The 20,094-nt window shown below is 28.7% G+C and overlaps 3 protein-coding genes across 4 annotated transcripts in view; 2 read left to right on the top strand and 1 right to left on the bottom strand.

Annotated features, from left to right (window-relative positions):
• Positions 1 to 1,940: 1,940 nt before the first annotated feature.
• On the top strand, positions 1,941 to 3,960 carry LOC119666700 (probable cytochrome P450 313a4). The gene is made up of 7 exons (XM_038075982.1): positions 1,941 to 2,088; positions 2,155 to 2,340; positions 2,407 to 2,476; positions 2,817 to 2,934; positions 2,992 to 3,246; positions 3,312 to 3,732; positions 3,800 to 3,960. The coding sequence occupies exons 2-7, from the start codon at positions 2,214 to 2,216 to the stop codon at positions 3,958 to 3,960; spliced, it is 1,152 nt and encodes a 383-aa protein (XP_037931910.1). The 5' UTR covers positions 1,941 to 2,088; positions 2,155 to 2,213.
• A 4,195-nt stretch (positions 3,961 to 8,155) lies between these two features.
• LOC119670090 (putative GPI-anchor transamidase) overlaps positions 8,156 to 20,094 on the top strand; it is a 145,099-nt gene continuing 133,160 nt past the window's right edge. For both annotated transcript variants that reach the window (XM_038080210.1, XM_038080209.1), the window contains exons 1-6: positions 8,156 to 8,328; positions 8,495 to 9,003; positions 9,066 to 9,183; positions 9,247 to 9,357; positions 9,428 to 9,588; positions 9,644 to 9,905. In XM_038080210.1, coding sequence (XP_037936138.1) covers positions 8,260 to 8,328; positions 8,495 to 9,003; positions 9,066 to 9,183; positions 9,247 to 9,357; positions 9,428 to 9,588; positions 9,644 to 9,746 — 1,071 coding nt within the window. In that variant the 5' untranslated portion in view covers positions 8,156 to 8,259 and the 3' untranslated portion in view covers positions 9,747 to 9,905. The remainder of the gene's footprint in view (positions 8,329 to 8,494; positions 9,004 to 9,065; positions 9,184 to 9,246; positions 9,358 to 9,427; positions 9,589 to 9,643; positions 9,906 to 20,094) is intronic.
• Positions 10,275 to 15,254, bottom strand: LOC119666699. The gene is made up of 6 exons (XM_038075981.1): positions 14,969 to 15,254; positions 14,588 to 14,711; positions 14,413 to 14,521; positions 10,727 to 10,856; positions 10,540 to 10,663; positions 10,275 to 10,478 (listed from the first exon to the last, which is right to left on the bottom strand). The coding sequence occupies exons 1-6, from the start codon at positions 15,057 to 15,059 to the stop codon at positions 10,304 to 10,306; spliced, it is 753 nt and encodes a 250-aa protein (XP_037931909.1). The 5' UTR covers positions 15,060 to 15,254; the 3' UTR covers positions 10,275 to 10,303.

Raw genomic sequence — 20,094 nt, 5'->3', positions numbered from 1 at the left:
GAGATTATATCGGTGGCTTTGATGCATCCGTCATCAAGCTTAAGCTTGTCAATCTCCCCATTCGACTTGTCACCAAGCTAAAATACCTTGGTGTTATGCTATCCTTCCGGTAAAAATTCATTCCGCATGTTGACTAAGCCATCCGCAATGTGGGGTTTAGGCGTATTCAACTAAAAAATACCCTTCAATGGTACAACCAGCTTAACTGCAAAGTTAAGCTACTGTGCTATAAACAGCTCATTCGCTCTCTTCCGCCCGGATGGAAAGAATCCATCTTTTCGAGCGCAGCTCCTTCGCGATTGCACCAATTACAAGCGCAAGTCTAACGGTAAGCATTTTTCCAACTCCGTTCTTCTAGACTCAGCCAAAATTACTCGTATTGCGAGTACCTCCTCTCACTCGCTCGAAGGTACCTCATCGATTTCTTGAATAAAAGACAATATAGAGCGTATCTTTTCTAGTCTTGAATTCTTATGATTCATGAAATACTATTCTAGGTGTTTCTTTCGCCCGTGCAACAGTGCCGCGTACTCCCCAAGCACATGATATGCAAGTTCTCGATTCTCTCTACAGTATCTGTAGTCTGAGTTGGATTGAATTCCTAACTTCGTTAGGTGATTATTCAATCTACAGTAATAATTCTTAGGTTATTTTTTTATTGTTCTATGCAATCTTTGAAGCGTTTTAGGTTGTAAGTCCCTAAAAGCATTTTAGATTGTGATAGTTTTGATAGCTTTTCTCAATATAATTCTCTTTCTTTTACCACTACCTCGTTCATAATAATGGATAGAGTTCCTTTGTCTAGATCACAGAAAGGTTCACTAATAAATCACAAATTGTCACTAATAAAATCATTGTGTTATTGTTTTTAAAAGAGAGTATAATAATACTCTAGGCTATTAAAATGCTCTCCTCCCTCTCACGTTGATTGGTAACCACATTTTTATATTCTATTAAATCCCTCTTTTCGCCACATTCAGATTGGAAGTATATACGATAATAATGCTCTAGAATATAGCACAACATGGAACTAAGTTGGGTTTGTTCTGTCAAAAGTAATGTAGATTCTATTTATAAGTACTTGAGACCTACTGTTGTTTATGGACCATTTTTTAATTTAATAAATTGGTTATATATTGGATTTAGTTTGTCTAAATTACTAAAACAGAGTACGTTAAACTTAACAAATCTAAATGTGATTTTATAAAAAAAGTTATTTCTTTCGAATGCCATTATAATTATGCTGAGTTATTAGTAATGTATATCAGGAAGATAACATATATTAAACCTTTTTTGTGCTTATTATATATTTGCGTAGTGTGCAATAAAATCTATATGTGCGTAATTTAACTCAGCATTGACATCAACTCGTATATTATAATGTGTAATGTGTAAAATTACTTAGATTAGAATTAATTAATCTTAGATTTGATTTTTTAATTAATTAATTAATAATAAACAATAACAAATAATTCTGTAGTATTTACAATACCTGGCGTCGCAGTAAATGTCACCTCTTTTTTCTTAATCGAATAAATTGTTTACAATATTATTTTTCGAATATAATATAAGTAGCATACTATGCTGTGGATTATTATTCTATTTTCACTCGAGGGAATAGATGTTTATTTAGCTATCACTTAATATGGAATCACTAGAAAATTATAAAGTTGTTAAATTTGTGTTTGTGGCCGGTTTTATAATATTGTGGGTTCATTGGATATGGACGCGAAGAAATATATATAAATACGGTTTAAGTTTCCCGGTATTATACGGTCTTCCAATAATTGGTTCCTTATATGGAATAGGGAACTTGAACAGTGAGTAAAAAATATTAATAAAAAATTAAATTGGTTTAATGAATGATATATCTGATTCTTGAAGATTTAACATCAGGTCTTAATCATATTTTTAAACATTGTAAAAGTTATACAGTTTATTTGTGGGTGGGATGGTTTCCAATCATACTGACTGCAGATGCGGAGATTATTTCAAATGTTTTGCGCTCTCCAGAGCTTCTTAACAAAGCTGAAAGTATTTATCATCCCATTCGCTGTACTTTTAAAGGTGGACTTGTTGCAAGTAGAGGTACTACTAATTAATTAAATGTAATTAATTGTGTAAAAGTTAAAAAATATTTGTGTCTGAATGAAGCTGATGAATGGTCGCACAATCGTAAGCTGATAAATCCTGCCTTTACAAATAAAGTGCTTATGAGTTTCTTTCCAATATTTAATAAAGCTAAGAGTAATATAATAGAAAAGTGTGCCGAATTGGTAGACAACAGGGAACATAATTTAGTGAATGCTATACAAACAATGACTTTAACATTAACTGCAGGTATAAAACTATTGAACTATTGAAATTAAAAAAAAAACTATGATTAAATAAACTATTTGACTTCAGAAACAACTATGGGCAAGTACATGCAGAAAGGTAACCAGATTTCGAATGATGCAGTCAAACACTATTGGATGTAAGTTATTTAAGGCCGTGTGCGAGTTCGAAAAAATTGAGGTAAAGTAAAAATCCTAAGGATTTTTTGCACTGCACTTATGTAAATATTTATTGATTTATTTATTGCGTTTATTTATTTATTAAACATCTTACAAAATTTTCACAATGGTAACACCTAATTTACCTAAATTTTATCTAATTCACCATACTCGAGACTCTGGTAAATATCAAGATTCGCTGCCATACCGACATAATTTACTATTTCCCTCAATTTACCATTAATTTACTCGAACTCGCACACGGCCTAAGTACTTATATTTTGTGTTTTATATAGAAATAAATTAATATCATATGTATAGTATAATGGAATATACAACGATTAGTGTGATACTTTCGTTTATGAGACTCGATTTCATAATGGAGTTGTTTTCGAAATTTAGAAACGCTAAAAAATATTCATACCAATTTGTCGAAGATGTTAGTATTTATAATATTTCTTCACAGAAAAGATAAAAATTGCCTAAAATGTTACAGTTAATTCACAAAAAACTTACTAAAATTGCTGATGCAGAAACGAGTATTGCAAGTACTAAAGACGACATGTCCAGTAATAATGTTTTCTTGCTTACAAAACAAGTAGAGGAATTCACTAATAATGAAGATGATCTTGCAGACTTTTCTATCAAAAAGGAACCAAAAATATTTATTGATCTAGCAATAAAACTATACAAACAGCAACTGTTCACATGGAATGATATAATAAGTGAATCAAATACAATTGTTGGAGCAGTGAGTACACATACATAAAGTATTTATTATATTTTATATATTTGTATTTCTTTTTTTAATTATAGGCATTTGAGACTACGGCTAATGGCATTTACTCTGTTCTTGTTATGTTGGCCATGCATCCGGAAATCCAGCAGCGACTTTTTGAGGAAGTTTTAGACGTATTTCCTGAGAAAAACTTTAATGCTGAGCGTGAACAGTTAGATCAGTTACAATATTTGGATCGTGTAATAAATGAAACACTTCGCCTTGCTCCCTCTGTTCCATTAATCGGACGTCATGTTACAAAAGATACACAAGTTGGTAAAGAAGTTTTTCCCAAAAATACACAAATTGTGATTTCATTATTACACCTTCATCGACGTACCGATATTTGGGGTCCAAATGCAAATAAATTTGATCCAGAACATTTTTCAGCTGAAAACTTCGGAGAAGCGCAAAAATGTGCATTCATTCCATTCTCAAGAGGTAGTAGAAACTGCATAGGTAAGCCCCGACAAAACTAAGTTATACCTATGTACATGTAGATTAGTTTATTATGTGTTGGTTACAGGAATGCGATATGCCATGTTCTCAATGAAAATTATATTAAGTGGACTTGTTCGGAACTTTAAATTTGAAACTGATTTTAAATTCGAGAATCTTAGATTTACGAGTCAAATAGCATTAAAATATGTAGAGGAACCCGGATTGAAAATTCACATGAGGTCATAAGTATTATACGCATATGAGCTGAGTAAAATCCATAAAGTTCTATATGTGATTAATAAAATTTAAATGAAATTGATTAAAATAAAATTATAAATAAAATTAAATTTTATTTAATACATGGCCATCGAAATCTATTTTTCATATGTCGATCTTAGAATGACGTTCTACTTTATTTTCGAAGTACATATGTGCAGATTTTAAAATCTTAAATGTGATAGCTAAAAAGCCTGGGTAGATAAAGATAAAGAATCTTGTCAGTCAGCAAGACTCTTTTTTCGTCCAATCAAGATACAAAACCAGACATCTGTTTACACAAAATTGAAATGGTGCTGGCTCGTATCTGCATATTGGACACATAAGCGGACTTACGCAGCTGTAGCTCTGCGACGAAAGAAGAAACATGTGTTTCCTCTTATGTGGCAGTGCCCAGCTTTGATTAGTAGAAGATTAGATATCTTTGGAATGTCTTGTCTTCTTGCAAGGAAGCTTTCTTGTTTTCTTGTGGAGTCTCCTTGTGGAGAAGTCTTCTTGAGAAGAAGTTTTCTTGTGAAGTCTTCTTGTGGAAAAGTCTTCTTGTGGAAAAGTCTTGTTGTGGAGAAGTTTTCTTGTGAAGAAGTCTTACTGCAGATATGTCTTCTTGTGGAGAAGTCTTTCTGTCGAGAAGTCATTTTGTAAAAAAGTCATTTTGTGAAATAGTCATTTTGTGGAGAAGTCTTCTTGTGGAAAACTCATTTTGTGGAATAGTCTTCTTGTAGAAAAAAGTCTTTTTGTGGAGAAGTCTTCTTGTCGTAAAGCCATTTTGTGGAGAAGTCTTTTTGTGGAGAACTATTATGCATTGGAGAAGTATTATGCATTGGAGTAGCAATGCTTGGCACTTAATATGAGCCCAGATATGATTTTGGAGTAAATGTAGAAACCATTCGTTATTTGTCTTTCCTAATTATGTGAGGAGTACATTTGTACCACTGTGTGCAATAGTCTCCGTTGGTTGATCATTCAGCACAGTTATGAGAAAGCAATATCTGCAGATCTAAAAATATGTTCCACAATAATGAATGTCACTTGTGACATTAACTATAAATGGCGCCAGATACAGAAAGCAATACCAAGAGTGATAATTAAATTTTACCATGTTTAGTGTAAGAGAAGAGCTGAGTAAACAAATTAGTTGATCAAAAGTGTTAGCGATTTCACTATCCTAGGAACAGTAACTGACGCTAAAGCTTTGTATTCATAACTGCCTCTTGACATAATTCTTAATGGTGTAAACTAGAAGATCTATCCATATGGGAAGATGAAAATGTTCAAAGGATTAAGGTCCCACATTAACAATTTCTTTTTTTTAAATTTATTAAATTTTAAACAGCAATGCATAAATAAGAATGGTAGCTTAAAACATAGGAAATAGTGTTGATTTCATAAGAAATTTAAAAGAAATGGAACTGTTGTGATAGTGAAGACATTTTAAACGGATCAGGTGGGTTGATAGTTGAATTGGAATGAGGATTGCATCTTACTCATTTGCTAAGAAAGATATTTCTCGCAATTGTGAGAAGAAAACTAAGCATATTAGAACCAGTCGGACGCATTACTAAATACAACTACCTGGCTAATACAAATATTGGAAATATCGCTTAGTGAACTAAAAAATGGGGCACTCAAAAACTTAAGTCTGGTTCTATATAAACTTAGACTATTAATAGACGCCAATAGCAATAAATATCATAGATAATGGGTTTTATTTAAGACGATAAGAAATGGATCTGTTGTATCGCAAAAGATACGTTTAAAAATGCGCTAGCTGCTATAGGAAATCCGGGTATTAACAAATCGTTGAAAGAAGACTCTATAAAAATCTATCCGGATAATTCATTTTCGAGATATTAAGAGTTTTACTATATAATTAAATACTCTGTTTAGGGCATTCCTTGATATCCAGTATATTGGTTAAGACTGAAAATGAGACCCGATATCACATATGTTGTTCTTTCGTTTTTTAGACAAAGGAAACACCTATTATTATACTGGTTTAATAATATATATCTCATTCTGGACATGTAAATAGCTATATATAAAGTTAATTTTATTTACAAATATTTAACAACATTTCCAAAGACTAAATAAGTTATGTTAATATTTTAAATAATTAAAATGAATATAATTATTTTTTAATATAATTTCTATAATAAATTATTATATATAATTTATTTTAATATAAAACATAACCAAGCAGACACCCATAAATACTGGTAAACTTTACAAAAAACTTACCAAAGTTAATTTTTTAGTATTTACCAAACTTTTGTGAACTTGCGAAAGTTCCAGTAAAACGGAAACGGAAGTAATTTAAAATCATTTGTTAAAACTTAAACAAAAAGAAAAATTTAATAATAAAAAACCACAAAAATAAATTCGATGTTGTCTTAAAATTTGAATAAAACTTTTATGTGCACTTTGGCGAATAAAAGGATAACTTTCGCACCATTATTGGTTCTGAATATAATAATACCCAAGGCGTTACTAGGACCTCACTCCAGTTCAAAACTCAAACGGATGTAGACAAATTGTTCGTCTCAATAATTCCCATGTTGACTGGTTATTTTACTTTAATTAAGTTTCTACTTGTTTTTTAACGCTCGGCCAATTTTTCTTTAAAAATTATGGTAATTATTTAAATTTATTGTCTTTGGAAAACACTTCTGTTATAATTAAGAGGATTAATTTCTTATAAAAACAGTTTATGAGAAAGTGAATTTATTTTATTTCATCTAACTAAAAAACTAAATCTAAAAACCTAAAGGTGTTATCTTATGATAATTATTTTATTCTATATTTAAAGAATAACAATAAAAACGCAATAACTGACATTAATGAATGGCCAGGTCTAGAGCTATATTAGAACCTACTTGCCACATATTGTACAAAGACTAAAAACTACTCACCATTTCTGTATGGGTCACAACAAAACTGAATTGTTTAATAATAGGAAAGGGGCAAGATGGTATGTGGTAGTAGATATAAGTAATTTATCTCAAAGGAAATGTCAGCCATATAATTTATAACTAAGGGATTTTTGACGAAGAGATGATATTTCAGTTAAAACTTCTGGGCTGTTATAGAGAAATTTGATAGTTTTGTTATTTTTATCATCTAAGTCACATTTTTGGATAAAATACTGAATAAAGTTCTAATTTAGTTGGGGTTTGCGCCAATATGATTGTCTAGTTAGTATAATAATTATACTAGATTTTTTGAAGATATCTACCATAAATATCAAATGATGTAGATTTTGATATTTATAATTTATATTTTATGTTGCATATGTACTTATTTTTTATATAATTTACATTTTAGTTAAATGTTCGTCCCCTGTTGTTACGAGAGTGTCAGCGCCTTTGAAGATTTAACGGGTTTAAAATCAACATTCACAAGATAATTTAGATTTATCTGTTGTCTTTTATAAAATTAGACTATTCTTCGTCAAGAGAATCTACTGGCTAATAATTAGATTTTTGCTTAAATTTCATTTTACTTTTGATTCCAGTTTAATTTTAAAATTGACACAAATCCTATAGATTTAAACTGTTTGGATTTTTTTTAGTCTAGTATAATTTGTACGTTTTCCATAAAATATACGTTGGATTCTTTTAATTTAAAATATATTTTTCATCGATTTCTCCTCAAGCGTTCCTTTATCCCAATGATTCCAACCAATTTCAATTTAGCAAGTACATATATGATAAATCATATCAACAATTCGCTATGTACATATGTCAAACAAAATGTTTCTATAACCCAAATTATTTAGTATTAATTTAAATTAAAATCACATTAAATTTAATTAGATTATATCAATAATTTAGTAAATAAAATTCCGTAAGATAATTTTCGCAATTATGACAAAATATTGTGTAAATTGGCCCATTTTAATAATTAGTAACTCTCAAACTGTAACAGTTTGATTACAATAAATCACTTTGAAGAACTCAATAATATTTAAAAACTGAATATTTTAAAGTTTCTAAAACAAAAATTTCTATCTGAATAATTACAATTTATTGCTTTTAAAATCTTTATAAAACAAATATACATTATTGTATAATTTATTATTACTTTCAAAATTAATTTTTTCAATATATAATTTTCTTATTGTGAATAAACTTTATGTGTAGAAGCAGCATAGAATCAGCTGTCATGTACTAAACAACTGGCCGTGTTAAGCATGAAAACATATTTTCTAGCAAATATTTGTGCCGGTCGTAAATATCTTTAATATCTTTGTTTTAAATGTATTAAACAAAAATGTTTAAAATTTCTATAGTATTATGTCTATTATCCTTCGTGGCAATTGGTTGTTTGTGTGCTGAAAAGGTAAAATATATATAATTTCATATAAATTAATTTCCGTTATGATTGAGCGTCTATAGATAAACAGTAAAATTTTATTAAATAACTGTAAAATAATTTAGTGTATGTCTAATGTTTTATACATAAAATGATTTTGAATGTTTAATAATATTATAATTCTTTTTCATAGACTGATAATTTACCAGAGAAATTTGTGCAGGAAGTACAGCGTTCCACTCATACGAACAATTGGGCTGTACTGGTCGATGCTTCGCGTTTTTGGTTTAACTATCGACATGTAGCAAATGTATTATCAATATATCGTTCAGTGAAACGTTTGGGTATACCAGATTCACAAATTATACTTATGATCGCTGATGATATGGCTTGTAATCCACGTAATCCAAGACCGGGTCAAGTTTATAATAATGCAAATCAACATATAAATGTTTATGGTGATGATGTTGAAGTGGATTATCGTGGTTATGAGGTGACTGTAGAGAATTTTGTACGTTTATTAACTGGACGCTCACAAAATTCTACAGCACGTTCCAAAAAACTGCTCACCGATGCTGGCAGTAATGTTTTAATTTATTTGACTGGGCATGGCGGCGATGGTTTTCTCAAATTTCAAGATTCTGAAGAGATTACCAGTCAAGAATTGGCAGATGCTGTTGAACAAATGTGGGAAAAGAAACGGTAAATAGTAATACAAAATATTGTTAATGTGTTATATTTTTATTAATAAAATTATTTTACAGTTACAACGAATTGTTTTTAATGGTTGATACATGTCAAGCTGCTTCACTGTATGAAAAATTCACTTCACCCAATGTTTTAGCTGTTGCTAGTAGTTTAGTTGGCGAAGATTCACTTTCGGTGTGTTTTTATTTTTTTTTGTATATTAATATTTTTTGTTTAATTTTGTGCTTTTGTTAATAGCATCATGTTGATCCATCCATTGGTGTTTATATGATTGATCGTTACACTTACTATGCGCTTGAGTTCTTGGAAAAAGTGCAGCCAAATAGTCAGAAAACTATGGGTGAATTTGTAAGTTTTTTTTTTTTTACATATTTGGTTTTGTGTATAAAATATAATTTTAATTATTAATTTAATTTAGTTACAAGTTTGTCCCAAACGTGTTTGCATATCAACTGTTGGTGTACGTAAGGATCTATATAATCGCGATCCTAATAAAGTGCCAATTACTGATTTCTTTGGTTCTATACGTCCTACTGAAATATCAACTGGACGTGTTAATATAACACTAGCAGAAGAAGAGTAAATATATGCCTATTATATACCTACATTTTTTTAATATATTTTTTTCTTATAGAGATTTTATTAATGCCGCTATTGAGGCTGAAGCAGCAGCTTTGAAACAAAATGATTTTAAAATACAATTCGAACCACAATTTCCAAGTGATTTATTTAAATAAAATTCAACATTCCAAGCAAAGTATTAATAATAAATTTTTTTTCAATTTACCAAAAACAACAAATAAGTTACACATTGAGTTAATTAATTGACACAGCTTGAATTACATATGATTTGCATAGTTAAAATTAGTTCACACAAAACACAGCTGTAAGTTAAGGTAAGTTTAGAGTTATGTGTTTGGATATTAGATTAACAGGGTTAACGGTTAGTGCTAATCATATTTATAAGTAGCTGTTTTGTCCTAGTTATCTTTAAAGAACAAAAATCAAACTGCTATTCCCAACAACAACGATTTGATTATGCTATGCGTAATTTTATATAAAAAAATCGCTACTTGACAAATACTAAAAATTATTCTAAATAATAGAATAATGTAAATGCTTCTCTTAAATATTTTGCTATTATTTAAACAAATCAGTTAAAATTCACTTTATCTGTGATATTTATTAATAGTGTAAGTTTATGTTTGTTGCGTTAATTTTTAGTTTAAGAGATTTTAATTTATATGTTTACATTGGAAACAATCAATTTATATATATGTTGATGTTGAAAATTTTAATACGTTGCTTTTATAAACATCTCGTAAATAGTGTTTTGATATTCCAAAGCAGCATCCATATCTGCTGGATTATCACAGACCACTTCTTTGGCACAGCATTCGCTGTATGGTGCATCAATATTAATATAATCACCCCATTTGCAATTAGTGGGTGGAGCAACAGCGCCACATCTATAATTAGTAATTCTAATTACTTGATTTTTTTATTTATATAAACTTAAGAATTACATACCCGTACATTTCTGCAAAACCGCTTTCATCTATGCACCTAATCATGGAGCATGAGTTGGACATTTTTTCTGTTTCACCTGGTTCTAAAATGAAATCTTCACTGATGTAACATAGTTCAGGGTAAGCTGTAAATGTAAAAATATAATATATTAAAAAGTATTGTATAAATTAGATATTGCTTTTCTTACAATCATTATAATAGAATCCACTAGCGACCCAACCAGCAACATAGTTACTCATAAACAAAACTAAGAAGTAAATGATGAAATATTTGAATTTCTTCAGTGGGTTATCCGCAGCGAATGTCATATTCGATTCTTATCACTTGTTTATCTGTCAAGCACAAAATTTTGAATGATTTTAAATTTATTTTATATTTTGTTTATACCTAAAATAAGAAATTGATTGCGTCAACAAATGTGGGCAATATTTATGGAGTTATTTGTAAAAAAAAAAAAACATGATTATTTATGAACCTTTACATTGCCTTATACCTAATTTAAAGTCACTTTAGTTCAATTCACTTCGATGAAAAGCTAATTTTCAACTAGAAATTAGACAATTTTTTTTTGTAAATGTAAGACCCATAAAAAATATTGGGAATCGTTTGTTTGCTGTAGTCACGTTTGCTGCAATATTTCTCAGAAATTATTTCTTACTTAAATAGTAATACTAGTACTAGTATTGCTCAATCAGTATTTGTAAATAATTTATTGAATGCATAATAATATAAAATACAACGAGAAATAAAAATAAATAATAAATATATTTAAATTTTTTGAAATATGTTCATGCTTATAAGATATAGAGAGGTTTCAAGCAGTACTGTATAGCAACAACAAAAATTTATATTTATTTGTTGTTTCAAGTATTGCCAAATATCCATCATCGGTTGTCTTGGAATTATTATATATCATAACATAATATACACAAATATTTTGAAGCATGATGTTTCGATTACTCCTCCATGCGTCAATTCTCACAATGTCCTTAACTGCTGTTCTAACTGCCATGATGTCGCCCATCTGTTTTCGTGTCTCAATGCATACACTAACTTAAGCCTAACCGATTTATGGTTATCGGCAGATGTCATTCCAGGAATAATTGGCTTCTCTTAGCTCTTCCTTAATTGTCCTCCTCCAAATTTTAGCTGGCGCTCCAGGTCGACGGCTGCCTTGAGGATTTCACCTCAGAGCTTCACGTGCAATGTTGTCATTGGGTCCGCGGAGATTGTAGCCTATCTAGCGCCATTTGTGTCTTCTCCGTGTTAAACTCCGTTTGACATAATTCGGGTCTTTAGACATAATTTCCAATAAAGGAATAAGTCCCCATAATTGAGTTACTGACTGAATTCACCACTTCTAAAAGGTGGTATCATCACTGGGTATTGGTGTCTTGTATAAAAAGTTTGTATATTCAGTAATTTTTTCTTTATTTCATTGGCGTTGTTAAGATCAAAAATTGATGTCAGTGATTCAATATACAAATGTTATTTTTATTGTATCTTACAGATTGTGTCAATCTGAACACGTGTTTCTCTCAACAAATGTATAAAATTTAAATACAATAATAATTTAATGCAACTCAATATCAATTGCATTTATTTTATATTAAAATCGAGTAAAAACAGTTGTTTTATATTAAAAGCAAAGTCTTGAAGTTGTACCATTTATACAAAATCTAGATCTCAAGATCTCATTATAAATGAAGAAAACTGCTTACCTTAATATAATTCAAGACCTTGTTTCTAAAACCACGCAGTGATCAACACTATTAAAAGAAATTTTATAAATTATTCTGTTATAAGAGATATTATATTAATTAAAACTTATTTTAAAAAGGTTTCATACATGACATACTGTTATAAATTCGATTGCAATTGATATTATATATAGTGAAGCCGAACGTACGTAGAACTTTCTAAAAATAGATTTTTTAGAATAGTTCGAACAGTAATGAAGAAACAATAACAAAAATTTTAATTAATTTGTTGAAATGTGGCTGACTATATAACGCTGTTACGAGTATTGCCAAGTACTCATCATCACTGATCTTAGGAAATATTCGAATTTTTATTTAATTAGTTCAGGCTTAGAACTTGTGCCTGTCAAATTAGACACGATGACTAATAGTTTTCAGCCAAATTGAAATTTGGTGGACCATATTTTTAACTAAATATGGAATATTAAATATTAAATTCCAAATTTCGGAATAAATTACGTATAAAACATCCTGTATAATAAGAGTAATTAGCTTTGTTTATACTAAGCTAGTTTAATATGCTCCGTTTCGTTCGAAAACTTGTTGCCATTATGAAGGTAATTTCATTATGCATTTCTCATAGAAGTCCTCGTCCCTATTGGCAAAGAATTGATACAGTTGATTTTCACAAGCCTTTCTCGAAGCAAATTTTTTACCAGAAAAGTTGTTATCCATGGACAGGAATGGATGATAATCACTTGGTGCCAGGTCTGGACTATATGGTGAATGCATAAAAACTTTCCAACAAAGCTTCCGGAGCTTTTGGTGAGTCATTATCAATATGTGCGGCCTGGCGTTGTCGTGATGGAACACTCTCCTATCTCACCTCTTCGTCTCCTATTGCCCAAAGCTGACCGTTTCTGGGAGATTGCTTCCTTTAGACCAATTAGTTCCATCCAATTGTTGACAGTATAGTTCCGAGTTAAGAGATTAGCTGTAGAGGTGCAGCTCTTAGTAGATGATTCTACCAAAAACACAGCAAAACTTTCCTGGACATCAATCTTGACTTGGCCATCATTTCAGCCGGTTCATCGCTATTGACCACGATCTTTTTTTTTTATAGTGTGATAAGTGATCCACTTCTCATCACTGCTTCATAAATCGATCGGTTTTATTGCGATTCAGCAGTGATTCGCATATGAAAATTCGGTTTTTGAGGTTTTATTTCGTCAATTCTTGTGTCACCCATACATCGAATTTCTTTTTGTGTCCACACGGTTTTTTGCGCAACCGTTAGCTCTTGAGCAATTGAAACAGTGCTTACGTGATAGTCGACATCAAGGAAAATTTGCATGATTTTATTAACCTTCGATATCAACAATTGGTTTTCCAATGCGTATTGCATCTTTAATATCGAAATTATTTGAATGGAATCGACGAAACCGAAATTGCGTATGATTGTCTGTTACAGTTGATATTGTCGGGACCATAAACACTATTCACATTTTCAGTCGCCTGGCTTGCGTTTTTACCTTTATCAAAGAAAAAGTGTAAAGTATGTCTTTTTGGTAGTGTCCATCTTTGATGCGAGCTGAAATAAAACTGAGCCAACTAATTACCTAACTGCCAAAAATCTTTCTAACGGAAACTTATCTTCCTAACGCCATTTAGTGTAACCCGATCTGACAAAAGCTATCTATTGGAAATATAAGGGATATCTTTTTACTAGACCTTATATTTTTGAAAAGTATTAAGGAACTATATAGGATGTAATGTAATTGGAAGTAAATATATTCATTTAGCCCTGTTTTCCGTTATTAATTTCTCCAGTACTAAAAAATTTCCCTAAATCAGCTGCTAAGTTCTAGGAGCACTTCCTTGTTATAAGTCATAAATCATGAGGAGAAAAAAATTTTAATTTTATAAATCTGTAAAAGAATTAATTTTATTAAAAATAAAGGTTGATAATGTATTTTTTTAACACTTTAAGTCGAATTTATTTTTATATTTTCACATTAATAAATACTTATTATATATTATTAAATAAATAAAGTTTTGCATATTGAATAAAACAACAACAAATGAGACACAATAAATAGCTATGAAAGCAGAACGGAGTGTCTATTAAAAATATTTTAAATGAGTAATTTTTAATTAATTTTTAAGAGATTTAAAAACTGCGATTGCAATCGTAGGATCGTTCGCAGCACTCGGGATAGGAACGGTTAGTGTTGACAAAATCACGTAGTTTACAGCCTTTTGGTGGTGCCACGGCGGCACAACTGTGACAATAAAATGAAGTTAATATAATTTTTTTTATTAATTTATTATGTTGAAGTATTGCTTACGTTTTGAATTCAACGTGTGAGTTCTCCATGCAAGTCACACCGGCACATGGATGGTTTGGTGCTTTACCGGTTTGACCCGGTGACATCACGGTGTTAGCATCGATCACGCATTTGCCGGGATAATCTAAAAGATAATAATTTATTTTTCAATATTAATATAATAATATCATATATATATAAATAAATATATATTATATATTATATATATAAATAATATATAATAATATTATTATATATTAAATAAATTGATATTAGTTGAGCTATTGTCTAACAGACTTCGAGTGATCTGACGTTTGGACTTTATAAAAACGATATCCTTACTCGAGTATAGAAAATATGTACTCCGTTTCGATTATTCCTTTATCGAGTGCAACTACTTACCGGAATTTTTGAAGACGGCTCTAGCAATAGCTGCTTCACTGAAGGCAACTAATCCCAATACAAAGACGGCAAGGCATAAAACGAATTTCATTTTGTTTAAATTAAATATTTAATAAACAAATTATTATAAATAAATTTAACAACTGTACGTTTTGAACGTAACTAAGTGAATGATAATATTCTCAGCTTAGCATCAACGTTTTTATAAGACTCAGCGGAGTAGGAATATGTCGCATTCACACTGAAGACAACTTGCTGAAGAAGATTCTCGTGCTTTAATTCTTTTCCTTAATTGCTTGCGGAATGTCGTTGTTCAAGTGTGCGGAATGTAATCTGTACAGTAATGTTGATATATAATTTATTTTTATTATTAATACAAATAAAAAATAAAAAAAAAAAAAATTAAAAATTAATTATTAAAAATTTCGAGCGAATTAATACAGTTCGATCGCATTGAACCAATTCGTCATCGGAAACGCGCTGCCGGCTCTTATCGAGTATTAAAATTATTAAAAATTTAAATTTCTTCTGTCTCCTCGTAAATTTAAAAATGTACAGCTTTCAATTTCTTTTATTTTTTTTTTCTTTTATTCAAAATTTATAAAAATTAATAAATTTAAATATTTTGTAATGTGAGTAGTGCGATTTTTGTGGTATTTTTTGTGGCGCCTTTAAAAAATTTATTGCCGAAGTGAATGTTTTTTTTTTTTATTAATTTAAATTTATTTATTAAAACTTGTTTCTTTTACTGATGATTATTTGGTTTAATTTTTAATTTTTAATTATTTTTATTTTGAGCAATACGCATTTTTTTCTTATCAGATGTGAACAACATTTTTATGCATTTTTTGTCGTTTCTAAGTCATATTTTTTTTATTACCCTTTTTTATATCTGTCAGGTTGGGTTAGGTTATTGCCGGTACGTGAAGATTAATAAACTTTGCCTTCTCATATGATTTCGTTATATTTTTGGCAGGAAGTTTTATTTTTTATTCATACATTTTTTTATATTTTTGTAATCATTTTTAATATTAAAAATTGATGCTTTATATAGTAATAAAAAATTGTACTTATTAAAATATATTCTATAGTTAATAATAACATTCCAAAAAAAATCTAAAATAAATAAAATAAATATAAGGAAACTAAAATTCCTTATATATTTTATGTATATAATATATTTCTAATGTCATATGTGACAACGAAAAATAATACTAGGCTATTATTATTATTATTAAAAGAACGGATCGTGCACTGCTACTTAAAATATCTTAGTCGGGTAAGGGTGTTTCTCCAAGTCCAATTTCTTCAATAGAAGACAGTATAGAGCCTCTTTTTCATAGTCTTAAATCCTTATGATCCACGAAATACCCTTTTAGGTGTTTCTTGCGCTTCTGCATCAGTGCTGGGCATTCCCAAAGCACATGGTATGCAGTTTCTCTCTCTTCTCTACACGCTGAGTTGCAGTCTGAGTTGGATTGAATTCCTAACTTTGATAGGTGATTATTCAATCTACAGTGACCGCTCAGTAATCCCGTAATAATTCTTAGGGTATTTTTTGTTTGTGCTATACAATCTTTGAAGCGTTTTAGGTTTGAGGTAAGTCCCTAAAAGCATTTTAGATTGTGATAGTCTTGGTGGCCTTTCCTAATAGAGTTCTATTTCGTTTTCCTCTGTGCCGTTCATAAGAATGGACAGAGTTCCTTTGTCTAGATCACAGAATGGTTCTAGACCTATCATTCTTGAGGTTGCGCCTCTTTTTGCAAATTTTTCTACCATTTTATTGCCTTGGATATCAGCATTCCCGGAATTCATATTAGGTGCACCTGATTATTTTAGCTAAGTATGTTCAGCTTGTCAATGCACTCCCATACCAGTTTGGATGTTACCTGGTACGATGTGAGTGCCATTATAGTTGCCTGGCTGTCAATTAGTATTACGATTTTACAGTACCGGTAGTGACGTTGAAGGTTGAAACTGGCGCATCTATCTATCGCGTATAGTTAGATGCACCAAGAGTCCATAGTATTATATATTTCTAATGTCACATGTGATAACGAAAAATAATATATACTTCTAAGTAGTTTAGGAGTTTATAGTTTTTTGTTAAGAAAAAATGTATAAGCTCGCTTTTTTGGTCATAACGTACGAATAGAAGGAGCTGGTTCAGATAGCAAGGCGTTTGATTTGGTAACCGTTGGTGGAAAATGCGATTAAGGACGTAACCATTTTCGGTGAAAGGATCAGATGACAACTAAATGAAAGTACTTGGTACTACCAACTACTAGTTGTAGCAAGTCACTAATCGCGGACTGGTTGGAAGAGGTTAGTGGATGCAGTCAAAAGGAAGACCTCCGTCTTTAATATTCTACTAAGTAAATGAGTAAAGGATATTGACTCAAGAATTCATATTCTTGAGTATTCTGCAATGACACAAACCATTTTTGTGTAAGATTTTCTGTAAAACATTCAAGAATGTCATGGATCATGCTTTATATTTACTTGATATGGCGCCAAGCGACCATTTGCTGTTCCCGAAGCTAAAATTATCCACTTTAATGAAGGAGTTTCAAGACGATTGAGGTCATAAAGAAAGATTGAATAGCACAAACAACTCTAACTAATTCTAATTTTAGAAATCGGCTTTTCTATTATACTTTAAAATTATAGAACTCCTACAATATTTCACAACGAAACTGCTGTAGTACTGATTTCTTTAACTTTTTTTCGGTCTCTGCAAAACTCTCTTCATGGTAAAATGAAGTCCACAGAAGTTCTACACCGATGAGGTTATGAAGCTCCTCTAAATATGACTAAAGGGTCATAAATAATATAATAATGGCCAATATGAACTTTATTAAAACTAACACGTAATAAAAAAAAATGTTTGTTCAAAGCTATACAGCGAATACTTTTTATATGATCTAATAATATATAATTTTTCTATTAAAAATGTATTATTAAATTTGTTTTAAATTAGAAAATGTTTTATGGGAAATTTTCTATAGAAGAGATTTTTAAATTCAAACCACATATTTTAGGGAAAATTTTATCTATTTTCATGATGAATGCGTGTATGCTAAAGTATGAATGCAAGTAAATATCAAGTTCTTTAAGAAATTAAAGAAATAACTACTGCGTCTGGTATTGTTTTGGAAAGTTGTTTTAAAAAGAAACTTAATATATGCTAAATATATACTAAATATATACTGAATATATACTAAATATATACTAAATATATATAAATAGCTACTAAATAAATTAAAAATGAAATAATATATTATATTATATTTTAATATTAAAACACAAAAATATTTTAGTTTTTATTTAATATTTATTTATTTATTTATTACGTTGTTCCATTGTAATAATAATTCTAATAATAATTATTATTATAAATGCATAATATTTGTTGTTGTTTACAATATTCATGTATGCAAAGTTTTTTTTTTATTAAATTTTTTTTAATTATGTTTGCTCATTCATACTTTTTTTCTCTTAATAAATATTATAATAATTATTGAATTTATATTTTTAATTATGAATGTCATATGTGTTTGACTGGCCTAAAGTAATTTTCATGTAAAAATTTATTATGGTATTGATTTTTTTCATATATATATATATATATTAATTTTAATTTCTATCATAAACAATTAACTAATCTCAAAATTGTGTATCATTTTGAATACAGGGTGTTTTTACTCATCAGTAGCCTATTTCATTTAAATATATATTTATTTATATATATATAAATATATACATGTATATATTTATCTATATGTAAGTATATAGATGTATACATATGTATAAATATATACATATACATATTTATATATGTTTGTTAAATATTAGTTTAAAACTTTTGATAAATATATAAATAACACTTTTCGTTCTAATCAATAAAATGTAAAACGTATAAAAATTGCATTTAAAATAATTATTTTAATTAATAATTACAAAGAAATCATAACAATAAAATTAGTTTAACATATTCGTTATAAGAGTTTTCTTTACTTAATTTAATTTAATTTTTTATTTTTACTGAGTTTTTTTTATATTTTCTTTCTTTCATATATAAAATCTACCGTTCTAATGTAAATATAATGCCTTATATAATTTTTTTAAATGAAAACAACAAATATTTTTTATTAAGTATTTTTTTTTTAGTAAATAGGTTTAATAGGTTTACAGTTTCGTATATAAATTTTGGGTTTCAGTGATTTTAAACAAATTTTTTATATATAATTTTTTTACTAATTTTTTAAAGTGTTATAATTTGTTTTTTGTTTTTATATTTAATTACAACTATACAATGTTTTTAAGGGCTTTTATTTAGTTCTTTTTTAACTTTATATTAATTTTGAATAGAATTTTTAGAAACATTTTTATGTTGGTTTATTAATTTATTTTACAAAATATTTTTATAGTGTTTTTAATTATAACTGCAATTATGCAGTTATTTGAATTTTTCTTTTGTATATTAGCAGTGCAAAAAATGATCAGTTTTTGTGTATAAAATTTTTATATATATATATATAAATATTTTTCTTTTGGTTAATTTTTTTCTTTTTTGTTTTTATATGCAACATTTTTTTTTTAAGTAAACTTGGTTTCTGTATTTAAAACAATTGAAACTATTTAAATAGTTACTATGTAACTTGCTAGGTAAGAAATTATATATAAATTATATATAATTAACTTGTTAATTGACATAATTATTTATCATAATTATGTAAATTTTATTGTGTATATATTGTATAGTTTTCTTTTTATCGATTTTAAGTTATATAACAGCTACTCAAATTGATATTAAAATGTATTAAATAGCGTGATAAAATATAAAAACAAAATATTTTAAAATTTTGCTCTTCATTATAATCAACCAACATAAAAACAAAATATTTTAAAGAATGTTTGTATATAATTAAGCCAAAGAATATTTATTTAATTACAATATCTTCACTTTCTTCACTAAGGTTTTATAATTTAAAAATTTAATTAAATTTGCATAATAATAAAAAATTAAAAATTTAGCTAAAATATAATTTTCTAAATATTGTATAAAAAAAGAGTATACATAAAAATAATAATATAATTTTTATATTTAAAAAATCAACAAATAT

This window comes from Teleopsis dalmanni, chromosome 1, assembly GCF_002237135.1.
Source record: "Teleopsis dalmanni isolate 2A chromosome 1, ASM223713v2, whole genome shotgun sequence".
In the NCBI taxonomy this organism is placed as follows: Eukaryota; Metazoa; Arthropoda; class Insecta; order Diptera; family Diopsidae; genus Teleopsis; species Teleopsis dalmanni.
This window is presented reverse-complemented; position numbering and strand designations above follow the sequence as displayed.

Bases quoted from the DNA above. Each gene is read 5' to 3' on its own strand.
- LOC119666700 (XM_038075982.1), top strand. From the start codon at position 2,214: ATGAGTTTCTTTCCAATATTTAATAAAGCTAAGAGTAATATAATAGAA. The intron at 2,341-2,406 runs GTATAAAACTAT...ATTTGACTTCAG, and splicing joins GACTTTAACATTAACTGCAG to AAACAACTATGGGCAAGTAC. The intron at 3,247-3,311 runs GTGAGTACACAT...TTTTAATTATAG, and splicing joins CAAATACAATTGTTGGAGCA to GCATTTGAGACTACGGCTAA.
- LOC119666699 (XM_038075981.1), bottom strand. From the start codon at position 15,059: ATGAAATTCGTTTTATGCCTTGCCGTCTTTGTATTGGGATTAGTTGCC. The intron at 10,857-14,412 runs TAAATCTCTTAA...AACAAGTGATAA, and splicing joins ACGATTGCAATCGCAGTTTT to GAATCGAATATGACATTCGC. The intron at 10,479-10,539 runs GTATGTAATTCT...TACTAATTATAG, and splicing joins GGTTTTGCAGAAATGTACGG to ATGTGGCGCTGTTGCTCCAC.